General features: G+C 48.0%; 1 protein-coding gene across 2 annotated transcripts in view; it reads right to left on the bottom strand.

Annotated features, from left to right (window-relative positions):
- The window catches only part of LOC126547752 (heparan sulfate 2-O-sulfotransferase 1-like), a 58,801-nt gene that overhangs the window by 24,635 nt on the left and 21,897 nt on the right, over positions 1-12,269 (bottom strand). For both annotated transcript variants that reach the window (XM_050195728.3, XM_055063430.2), the window contains exons 5-6: positions 10,288-10,385; positions 4,189-4,346 (exon numbers count right to left, since the gene is read on the bottom strand). In XM_050195728.3, the coding sequence (XP_050051685.1) occupies positions 4,189-4,346; positions 10,288-10,385 (256 nt within the window). The remainder of the gene's footprint in view (positions 1-4,188; positions 4,347-10,287; positions 10,386-12,269) is intronic.

The raw sequence follows: 12,269 nt of genomic DNA, 5'->3' as shown, positions 1-12,269 counted from the left end.
CGCACAAGACTTCTCACGCGTCAGTCATCGGGTTCCCGGTTTCATGCGGGTCAACATATCATGCTGACACTGCTGGCTGCCACCTCACAGGACGACGCCACAGATGCTGCCGTGCTTGTGCCTACAATCGTGGATGTGCTTCATAGCACTGACAGGATTTGAATATTAATATGTGCACGCGATGACGCTGTACGTGACTCTCTTGCAGATGTTTCTGTGCTTGAAAGACAACTCTTGTGGCATGGCTCAAAGAAAATCTATAAGAAACTGACCCATCATTTTAGAAGTCTGTAAATGAGAAAAGAATGTTTTAGCATGCTGGTGGGTGTGGATCGAGCTACACAGTATGTTAAAAAAAATGCAGTTTTGGTCTCCAGGTCCTGCAGAGTACAGAAGAACTTCGTTCAGAGATTTTTGAAAAAAATGCGAGAAGAAACGTACTAACTGGGAAAACATACGATCCGAAGTAACTAAGCAAATTCAAAACTCAACTATTGTTGACATCTACGTAATGCGAAGCGTCGCACAGATGGTTGCAGCGCGCATCGAGCTGGTGGTGCTCCAGTGGCCCAAGACCCATTTTGTTGTTTTCCTACTGCGCAGTGTCTTAAGAATGCGAAGAGAAAGTGAAGCGAAATCGAACTGAAGGGCGACACCAGATGCCGCCAAAGTGAAACGGGATGCCCACATCCCGCCGCCTGCAGCAGGGAATGGCAGTGCATTTGGATTATTGCCTACTAAATGTGTGCAGTACGCTACCAATGGCACAACGCACCACGCGCTGTAAAACAGATTGCTGAAGATGCTCACCGCAATAGGTTTGGCAGCGACAGCTGCGAATTTGGCTCACGATGACCCCGGCAGAGATTTGCTGGTACAGGAATGAGAAATTGTGTGCACTATCGTTTTCATGTGAGACGAGTGGCTGTGTACTGTTCTCAATCACGCACACCTCATGCTTTTTCTTGTTCACATGGGATCTAGCGACCAGAAAACGTATACTATCACAGTTTGCAGCAGGGAACGGTGGTGCGTTTTGGTTATCGCCTATTAAAAGCGTACGCTACGCTTCCGATGGCAACAAATGCTGTGAAACAGATAGGCAAAGATGCTTATAGCAATAGAACTGGCTGTGATAGCTGTGAATGCTGCCTGTGACGACCCCGGAGAAGGTTTGCTGGTACTAAAATGAGAAACTGAGCGCGTGCTGACATTTTCACATGAGACCGGTGGGCGAGAATTGCAGTGAAGCTGCTGAGGCGGGCACCTATATATTGTCATCAATCGCACGCACCTAACACATTTTCATGTTTACCCAGAATCTAGCGGCCAGAAAACCTACCATACGATCGTAGTTAAGTGACGTACTGAATGTCGGTGCCAAAAAATTGTGTTTTCCGGAAACATATGAACCAATAAAAGTTAAGTGTAACTCTAGTGGGTCATTTTTGGTGTTCTCGATTGCGAACGTTGGCACCTGGAAAACATACGTAGCAAGAATATATCAACGAGGTTCTACAGTATTAGCCTATAGCTTAAATTGCAGCTCTTCATAACTTTCATGCAAAACAGTCTATAATAGACATGATTTTTGTTGATAGAATTATACAATTCCCAAGTTATACGACGCTTTCGTCTGCTCCCGAGAAAGTCGTATAATCGGAGCTTCACTGTACTCAGATTACTAATCTGTAATGGACCTGAACAAAATGTAAGAAGTTAGTAGTTATGTTCCGAGGCAGATAGCTTCGACCACCTCTTTTTATAAAGATATAATTAAAGACACACTAAAGGAAAATATTAAGCAGAGTTAGATTGATAGATTATTCTTGACTATCATTATGGCCAATATATAACCGATTACGTAGAAAATTGTCAGTGAAGGTCACCTGCTGCTCCTCAATTTGAATCACTTGCGCCATATACAGTCAAACCTCGATATATCGAACACGGATATATCGAATTATTGCGTATATCGAACAATTTCTATATCACATGGAAAATTGCATGCATTTTTAATTCTTTATTTCGAACGGGGCCGGATGTAAAATGGGTATATCGAACTCCGCCGCCCCAGACCAAGTGCGCTCTGTTGACATGAAGCGAGCTTTCCCGCAACACTCTCGAAGATAGCGGCGGCGCGATCGGTGTTCCAGACTGCTGCGTACGACAGCTGCCCACATCGGTTGCGCCGAGGGCGCCATTTGAACGTAGCGGCGTACACATGCGGCGGCTTGGAGCCAGCACGGGCGCCTCGATCACGCGCGCACCTATGCGCGCACGGCGGGGCAAGCCGCCTCGATCACGCGCGCACGGCGAGGTTTGCCCCCGCCGTGCGCGCGTGATCGAGGCGGCCGTGGAGCCAGTTGGAGCGCTTTGTCGGTGCTGAGCCACACATCATGTGCATTGCGGACTTCGTTGGCGGTGACGACTGCACCGGAACAGTGGCGGAGTTAACAGACGTGGAGATCGCGGCAGAAGTGACTGCTGAGCGGCCAAACGAAGACGCTGCCGAGGCTGATCCAGCAAGCGCTGATGTTGCCCCGCTCCCGACTGCAACTGAGGCTGTAGCTGCTTTGGCCGTTGTACGCCGCTACTGCGGCGCAATAGAAGGCACTGGACTGTCTCTTGTGGACCGTTTGGACTATGTTGAGGACGCCGTGGTCAAGCACGCGGTTGCCAATATGAAGCAGGCTACGCTGCTTCAGTACTTTCAGCGAACTAAATAAATACTTTGTTTGAAGCTTCATGTGAGTATCTATTGCGCCACGATTGGTTCATTGGTTGATTTGCGCTAGTTTTTGACGCGTTTTCTACGTGATTTTATATATCGAATTCTGGCTATATCGAACTATTTTGCGATCACCGCGCTGTTCGATATATCGAGGTTCGACTGTATAAAGGACAAATTGACATAATTCTCACATCACCTCAGTTTTTACCGCTCTCTATGAATCAGCCAGTGTTGACGTCGCATGAAAGGTACCATAATGCAAAATATAGATGGCACCACTCTGATATTCCATTTTCATCATTTCATTGCTTACAAAAGCTCTGTTCTTGCTTTGAATTATAGAAGCCTAATCTTTCAATCTAGCTCGACACAATATTAAGGCGAAAGCCTTAGGTGTCTACGTTGGCAGTGACCTTGGCGAAACTGTGCCATGACAAAAAATGGAGGATGCCACCAAGAGTAAAAACACGTCAAAAACTGCTGCCTGAAACTGCGTGCCTGATTGCACACATCACGTGGCAGCCATCTCACTGACTAGTGCGTGTGTCATTGGGCGGCGCACATGACGGTGTGGAAGAGGTGGTGCAATGTCGTGAGTGTATGAAATGAGCGCGTTGATGATGTTCCAAGATCTAGAAACAGTATAATGCTTTCACATTCCTGCACGTAAGCAGTCGTGTCTGCCGAATGTTAAGCTTAGCAATTGCTGTCGCACCAGGTGTTGTTGCACAGTGGGCATGTGCGCTCTGCGCATTGACGTCACAGTTATAACGGCGGTGGGGGCGGTTGGCGGCGGTGAGCGATGTAGGAACGTGCACCTTCTTGCACCTCGCGAGGATAGCCACGCAAGTACGCCACTGCGGAAGAGGCGCATGCCACAGCACCTTAGTGAGGAGGTCACCTTAGTGCCACACGTGTACTTCCCACTGCAGCTCATTATGTCTTGCACGAAGTCTAGCCATGATTGTAAAACTTAATGCATTACCAATATGTCTTACAAAGAAGTCGAAACCCAATTGCACAACTTCATGTATTACCAAATGTGTTGCAGGCTTTCACCTTCTTGCATTACAAGAGTGTAACGTTACAAGAGTGCCGAAGTTTTTTCCTTTAGTGTCCCTTTAAAGTGATAAGGTGCTTTCCATCAAAGTGGCTTCCTTCGCAAAAAAAAAGGATTAAAAAAATGTGGCAGGACACCAGTGAGGGTAACACAAAAGCAAGAAGCCAGGGGAAGAGTAAGTTAAATGATAAGGTAAAGCAAGGAAGGAGGGGAGGGGGAGGGGGCATCTGAAAAAGTTATCTATGCGAACTTGAGACACAGTTGAAAGACATACAACAAACAGCAAGAGCGAATTTTGGCATGACTGCCCAGAGACTTTAAATTGTGACTCGGTGATTAAATGATGTTCTCAACCAACAAAGCCATGAGTGCCAGGCTCCTTATTCTGACCTACCTGTTACAAACTTGTTAGTGGCTCCCTTGAATATGCGGGGAAAGGATGCCTCAAGCATGACCACAAATTCCTGCAGCTGTTCTGTCAGCCCGACAAGGAAATAATGGTTCACAAGATTGTGCTTTGCCTGCTCCAAGGCCCACGGGTTCCCCGGAATCCTGGATGATAATGAGACAACGCTTGGTTCATCCACTTCAGCGAGTGAAAACAACAAAATGATTATGCAGCTAGGGTGGTTTTACACATGTTGAATTTAGTAACAGTGATGAACATTAATAAAAATTTCCTTTATCATTTGCAACAGCTACAAACCTACCCCCATAGAATTGACAAGTATCACAGGTCTTTGTCACTAATACTACCAGAGACTGGAACTATGGTCCTGTCTTGATTGTTGACATTCCTGATGCACCAACCAAAAGGCTGCCATTTTCCACACCATCTCCTTATGTCACATTCTATTCTTACGCACATTTTGTGTGCTGCCACTCATTAAAGCACTGACTCTGTTCCTTGAAAAAGCACATAAGTAAATAATAGCAGAGACAACCATGACTAACTAGTAACTGCTCAGCCTCTTGACTATAATACTAATGTGAGCATTACATTACTCCTTCATCTTCTTCATCTGTATATATTCATCATCATGGCCAGTGTCATCGTCATCAGCGTGCGACTTGCTAAGTAAACCGCCAAGGTTTAACAGCTGTCTCGCAAATGGTGGAGGCTGCTCTCGATCCCTTGGTCATCTACGCCTTCAAGTTTCCCTGGAGCTTCGTTCATGTCGCCACTTGCTCTGCCTTTCTGCCACCATGCCCCAAGAAGATCCACCAGGAGCCTCCGGCATCACCATCTCTGCCCCAACGGCTTCCTTCATGGACCATCAAAATGCGGCAGCGTGATCCCACCATGTTCGCTGGCCTTCGTAGTGACGACGCTAACGACTGGCTGGGCAATTATGACTGCGTGAGTGAGTCTAACCGGTTGGATGATATGCACAAGCTTCGCAACGTCACATTCTACCTCACTGACATTGCCAGGACTTGGTTTCTTAACCACGAGACCACCTTGCCTGACTGGGCAGCATTCAAATACCAGCTTCGGCAGATTTTTGGCGCCCCCAACGTCAGCTCTGAGATCGCCAAGAAAAAGCTTGATGGGCGCATGCAACTTCCAGGGGAAACATACATCCCTTATATCAAGCGTGTCCTCGCCCTTTGTCGCCGTGTTGACGCCACCATCATGGAATCTGATCGTGTTTGTCGTATCCTAAAGAGCATTGCCCACGTCGCGTTCAACGCACTGGTGATCAAGAATCCGAATACCGTTAACGATGTGATCGCGACTTGCCAACACCTGAACGCACGGCAGGCCATCCGTTTACAACCTGTCGTCTGTGACACGCCTCCTCCCTCGGATACGGCCCTGCGTATGCTGATTCTGACTCTTATTCGCGAAGAGCTCCAAGCGTGTGACCTGTTCAGTCCTCCCGTTCTCCATCCCCAACCTTTGGTTCCTGGCCTGCGCGACATCATCAAAGAGGAGCTGTCCTCCATGACCTGCGCCGCAAGCTGTGCCCCTCCTTTGCCGCTGACCTCGTATGCTCAGGTTGCGGCTATGCAACCAGCATTTGTTCAGACAGCTCCTCCTGCTCCTGCTACTGCTTCCAACTATCTGGCGACTCTAGCATCCTGTCCTCCTGCCCCAGCATTTTACACTACCCGGCTTACACCCTGCCCCATTTGTTATTATTGCGGTATTCACGGGCACATATAGCGTTTTTTGCCAAAGACGACAACAGGATGAACACCGTGGCTATGATGTTTATGAGAGAGACCCGTTGCTTCCTCCGAGCCCCTACCAGCGCCGGCTTTCCCCACGCTCACTTTCTCCACCTCCTGACGCACCTTGCAACTACCGTCCAGGGCGCCGCCGCTCGCCCTCCCCTCTCCGATGCTCGACATCACCCCTGCAACCGGCCACCCGCTCTCCTGACTAGCGATCGGAAAACTAGATGGTGCAGTTTTTGGAGGGAAAGCTGCATGGCTCGCACAGACTACAATTCCTCCGGCGTGCCCGGCCAATACTTTATTCGTGTGTGTAGAAGGTGTACCAGTTCTAGCAGTGATTGATACGGGAGCAGCTATTTCTACTATTCACGCTGACTTGTGCTCTCGTCTACGCAAAGTTACTACACCTTACGATGGAGCTCTTCTTCGTGGTGCAAATAATGTTTTGATTCGGCCATCGGCACAATGCACCGTTCGAGTTTCGATCGATGGGATACGCCACCATATCCAGTTCGCAGTGTTGACTTCCTGTGCTCACATGCTTATACTAGGGTGGGACTTTCTCTCTTTGGCGTCTGCTTTCATGTCGCGACGTCAACGCCTCCTTAACTTAACAAAGGCCGGTAATACCGACGACGTATACGAATCGTGCCTTCGCTTACGAACTGCTGAACATTGTATGGTGCCACCTGGCCGCGAACAACTCCTTGTAGTCAACTCTGACATCACCGATGGTGGCGTTTTAGTTGTCCCGTCAGCCCGTTGCCTATCCAAAGGGATTGCTCTGGCACCCAGCCTTGTTCGCTTCACCAACGGCACGGCCACTCTGGCTGTACTCAACACAACCACTGAGCCAGTGCTGCTTCCTAAAAGCTCTGTTGTTATGTGCGTCTTGGACACTCAGCCTGTCTCTGTGCTTACCTCGACTACTGCTGTTTTACAACCACCCACAGCTATAGATCTGGTCCCTGCTTCTGTTCTCGCTAGTGCCATCAGCATCGATCCAACGCCACAGAAGACGGGGGAGTTACTGGCGTTGTTATCCAAGCATACAGACTCCTTCGACGACCACTCTCCTCTTCTGGGACAGACTTCTGCGACGGCTCATTGCATACACACAGATGGAACTTCCATCGTGCGCTGGCGGCCATATCATCGATACCCACGTTGCCGACATGCTGAAACGTAGCATAATCCGCCTTTCCTCAAGCCCCTGGTCGTCACCTGTCGTTTTGGTGCGTAAGAAAGACTGCTCAGTGCGATTTTGCGTAGACTACCGTGCCTTGAACAAAATAACCTGCAAAGATGTATATCCACTGCCCCGAATCGGTGATGCGTTACATTCATTACAAGGTGTGGAGTATTTCTCCCGCCTTGATCTACACTCCGGTTACTGGCAGATTCCCATTTACGAAGCAGACAAGGAAAAAAACTGTCTTTGCAACACCCGATGGACTACGAATTTAACATAATGCCTTTCGGCCTGTGTAATGCTCCCGCCACATTTGAGTGGATGATTGACACTGTACTATGGGGCCTAAAGTGGAAGACTTGCTTATGCTACCTTGACGACATCATCATATTTTCGTTGACCTTCCATCAGCACTTGCAGCGCCTCGACGAAGTCCTGACATGCCTCTCAGCTGCTGGCCTTCAGCTGAATGCAAAATAGTGCCACTTCGCCAGAAAAACCATTAAAGTGCTCAGACACCTTGTCAGCAAGGAGGGCCTTCGACCCGACCCCGACAAGATTACCGCAGTCCTCCGCTTCCCCAGGCCTCAACGCACCAAAGACTTGCGTAGCTTCCTTGGCCTAGCTTCGTATTTCCGGCGCTTCATACGTAACTTTGCCACCATTGCGGCGCCGCTCCATCAACTCCTTCCTTCTGGAGCTCCATACGTATGATCGGACGAATGCTAAACTGCTTTTGACGCCCTCAAGCGTGCCCTCACGTCCGAACCTGTGCTTTGTCATTTCGACAACACCACACCCACTCTTCTACATACTGACGCCAGTGGACACGGTACCGGCGCTGTTCTTCTGCAACGTCAGCAAAATTCTGAAGAATGTGTGGTTGCATACGCAAGTCGCACGCTAACAGCTGCAGACAAAAATTATACGATTACCGAGCAAGAGTGTCGCACCGTTGTTTGGTCCATCAAAAAATTTTGGCCTTATCTGCACGGCCGCCACTTTACGGTCGTTGCTGATCACCACGCCTTGTGCTGGTTGGCGATGCTAAAGAATTTAATGGGACGTCTCGGCCGTTGGATACTCAGTTTACAAGAACACGACTTCGACGTCACCTACAAGTCTGGAAAGAAACACCAGGATGCCGATGATCTCTCTCGTTGTCCCCTACCATCGCCTTCAAACGCTGAACGCTGCTTGCTTACCACCTTCCGTGAGGGAACCGCAGGGCGCGTCGCATGCATTCCCTTCGCTTGCAGCTCTCAACCGGCTCTCATCCAGCCATTCTCATACGTCTGCCTCTAGTCACCGACATGACTCCTACTGCCACTCCGTTATGGAACGTATTCGCGGATCATCTCGCCCACCTAACGCTCGGCTCCGTCGGCAGTTGAAGAACTTCAAGATCGAAAATTCGATATTATACCGGTACGTGTTTCATCCCGAAGGACACCGTTGGGTTCCTGTCGTTCCCCAATCACTTCAGGCCCAGATATTGGAGACCTTTCACGACGATCCCACTGCCGGTCACTTTGGTTTCCATAAAACCTACGAGCGAATTCGCAGCCGCTTCTCTTGGCCTGGACTTGCAACCAGCGTAGCGAAATACGTGGCTTCCTGTTTGCTCTGCCAACACCGCAAACGACTGACCTCACCTCCGGCTGGACTGCTCCAACCTGTCCCGTGTCCTGAAGCTCCTTTCGCAGTCGTTGGTATCGACCTCTATGGATCGCTACCCTTAACCACTGGCAGTAAACGATGGATCATCACAGCTGTAGACCACTTGACACGGTACGCTGAAACAGCCGCACTATCTTCGGGATCCGCAGAGGAGGTTGCAGCCTTTTTCTTGGAAGCCATCTTATTATGGCCAGAGCCCCACGTGTCCTTTTGAGTGACCGCGGCAGGATCTTTCTCTCTAAACTTCTCGACGATGTTCTCCGGGCGTGCAATACCACCCATAAAACGACTTCCAGCTACCACCCTCAAACTAATGGTCTCACAGAGCACTTTCATCGCACGCTGTCCGACATGATATCTACGTACATCAACCCTGACCGCACCAATTGGGATGTCATTCTACCATTCGTCACTTTCGCATACAACAAGGCCGTCCAATGCACTACGGGGTACTCGGCCTTTTTTCTTGTGTATGGTCGTCAACCGATCACTATCCTCAACGTTTCTTTCTTCGGTGTCCCCGTGCCCTCGTCCACATCAATGTGTGAGCAGTTCATTTCGCGCATTGCCCAGTGTCGCCAATGTGCCCGCCTCAACACTGACGCCAGTCAACAAGACCGCAAAACTCGCTATGATGCATCCCACCGTGTCGTTTCATTCTACCCTGGAGTCGAAGTGTTGCTGTGGACCCCCGTTCGCTCTCCTGGCTTATGCGAGAAATTTCAGTCCCGTTTCATCGGGCCCTGCATTGTTCGGGAACAGACTTTGCCAGTTAACTATCGTGTCCCTCCAGTTGTTCCACTTTTGGATGGCCGCTGCCGTGCCACAGAGATTGTGCATGTTTCGCGTTTAAAGCCTTTCATACGGCATTTGCCGTCATAACCAGCTGCCAGGTTGGCCGCTTCCACGTGCGGGGGAAATTGTGTGAGCGTTATATTACTCCTTCATCTTCTTCATCTGTATATATTCATCATCATGGCCAACGTCATCACTTTCAGCGCGTGACCTGCTAAATAAACCGTCGAGGTTTAACAGCTGTCTCGCACTATATGCTCCTCTCTTCTAGTTCAGTTTTGGATATTCTTGCTAAATTAATTTATTTTTCCACTCTTTTGTATCTTCCTCACATGCACATAATTTTTCTCAAATGCTCAGGCCAGTAAAACACACATTAAAGTAAACAACCACAGTGTGGATCAGCAATTAAATGTATACAAAGCAACTTACTATACTTACTCGTGGAATTGTTACATATGGTACTGTGCATGCCAATGAAGGAAGTGAAGCAGCATATTATAACAATATAATTTGAAGTCGTCCCATAATAACATTAACAGATTACTGATCACGGGTAATACTACAGCTTCCCTTAAAGTACTGAAACTGCGTGTAATTGATTTAATGAAGTAGTCGCATGAATATCAGCCAAGCACATACCAGCACCTTGCAGCATGGCCACAGAAGAATGGCACTTGAAGCCATAGCCGCTCTTCAGCACAGTCTGCCCCTTTCTTGGCGACGCATTCATCAAAGGTCTGCAGCAACAAGAAACAACATCTAACTCAGTGCACAACATAACTCCCTTTTGTGATATTGCGGCTGTCCCGGTGCACAGGAACCAAAAGGATCCACTGATGTCAGATTAAACACGCATTCACACACCCACCCACACTCCCACACAAACAGACAAGACAGACCGATGGACGGACAGACTGACCAATAGACAAAGTGAGTGTCTGCTGCCAATGCATAACGCCTGCACAAATCTGTTTCCATGACACACATGCTAGCCTCACATGACGGGTGAGCCTTGCAGAAGTTAGATCACCTGATCAAACTGGTAGCAAACAATCTCCAGTGGATGAAACAGTACTGTAAAACTCTATAATTTTGTGGCACCAATAGTCGACGAATCGGAAACATTTGGCATATTTACAGCTACCATGCTTTGAAATTTCCGGCTTGTGCTTTATGGCTCACTTCTGCAGCCCCTAGATGTGCACTTTAACAGCATGTTCAAGTGTGAAATGAAGGCCAAATTCATATATTGACACCATTGCAATGCCACTGAAGTATGGCAGATAACAGAGCGCCTTTAAAGGCCTTTGTGATGAAGCCACTGCACGCAGCCTGGCTCATCGAAGTATGGTACTTTGATTAGCCAGAGATCTCCTGCACAGCATTCGAGGGGACTGACATAATGCAAGCTTACGCAGCCAAGTAAATCAAATGCGCAATGTTTTAAGGGGTACAGTCAGCAGAACTAGCTGGCAAAATACTCTTTTTTCGGCTTTCAGCATCGTCTCCATAATTAATCTTTGAACATGCCCTTAAATTTGCTGGCATTTCCCAATTGTGAAATTTGTGTACATTAGGGGCACATGAAAATAGAAGGTTTTACAGTATATGTCATTATTTCCTGGCAATTATGTGCCCCAACCCTAAAGAGCCTCTGACCAGATCCACTCGGAAATTTTAGTTATACACTAGAAGTAGTAAGGCACTATTAAGGGAGAGTTCTACCACAAGAAATATTACAAAGGGTTTAGTAATGGATAGATGACAAGGCAATGATGTGGGGGGCCAACCACCCTCCCTATAGCAGATGCTCTCTCCCATTGCCTTGACCAGCATCCGCAAGCAACATTACTCTCCTGCCATCTCCAGCATCGAAGCCAAGGACCCACATGATGTTTATTTCACTACCTCCATGCCTACATTTTGTTTCCTCTCTTATTTTTTTTCCTGTTGAGCAGTGGCACGTTTCCTGTGGCAGTTCTGTGCCCTCTGCATTTTACAGAAACCCCCACGTTTCGTGCTACTGCTGGCAATTTCCACACTGTAGGTGGCATATGTGATGCAGAGGTGAGAGTTGTGATGTCACCTTTGCTGGCAAGGAGAGTGGCTCCTTTCAAAAGAAGGGTGCGTGGGGCTACCATTAGAATCTTTACCTGTTTTTGTGGCAAACATAGATGTAACACTTTTCAGACATGACTGCTGCCACATGATCTACGCACAACACTTTACTCATTGCAATGCCCAAACCTGGTGAGGGGTCCCTTTAACCCTTTCAGTGTCACTGACGTATTGATATGTTTCTGCAATTCTGTCCCACCACGTTCCTATAAAATCCATTCTGTCAGATAGAAATGTGAAGACCCCACCAAGAGAGCATCTGCCATTAGCCTTGTCGTTTCTTTCCTTTCTCAACAAAAAACAAAAGATGCGCCCGTTTTAGAATATCGGAAACAAATATCCTGACACTGGGGGCGTATCATCTTCGAAAAAAAACCTGACATTGAAAGGGTTAAAGGGACTGACAACCGAGTGAAACATGTTACGAGATAATGTCAAAAATGGAAACATTGTGCTTTATACTACTGAGAGAATCAAACACAATATTATTGATATAGCGGTGA

The sequence above is a fragment of the Dermacentor andersoni genome, chromosome 1 (assembly GCF_023375885.2).
Source record: "Dermacentor andersoni chromosome 1, qqDerAnde1_hic_scaffold, whole genome shotgun sequence".
Classification (NCBI taxonomy): Eukaryota; Metazoa; Arthropoda; class Arachnida; order Ixodida; family Ixodidae; genus Dermacentor; species Dermacentor andersoni.
Note: the sequence above shows the minus strand (reverse complement) of the source record. Positions and strands in the feature narration are given on the sequence as shown.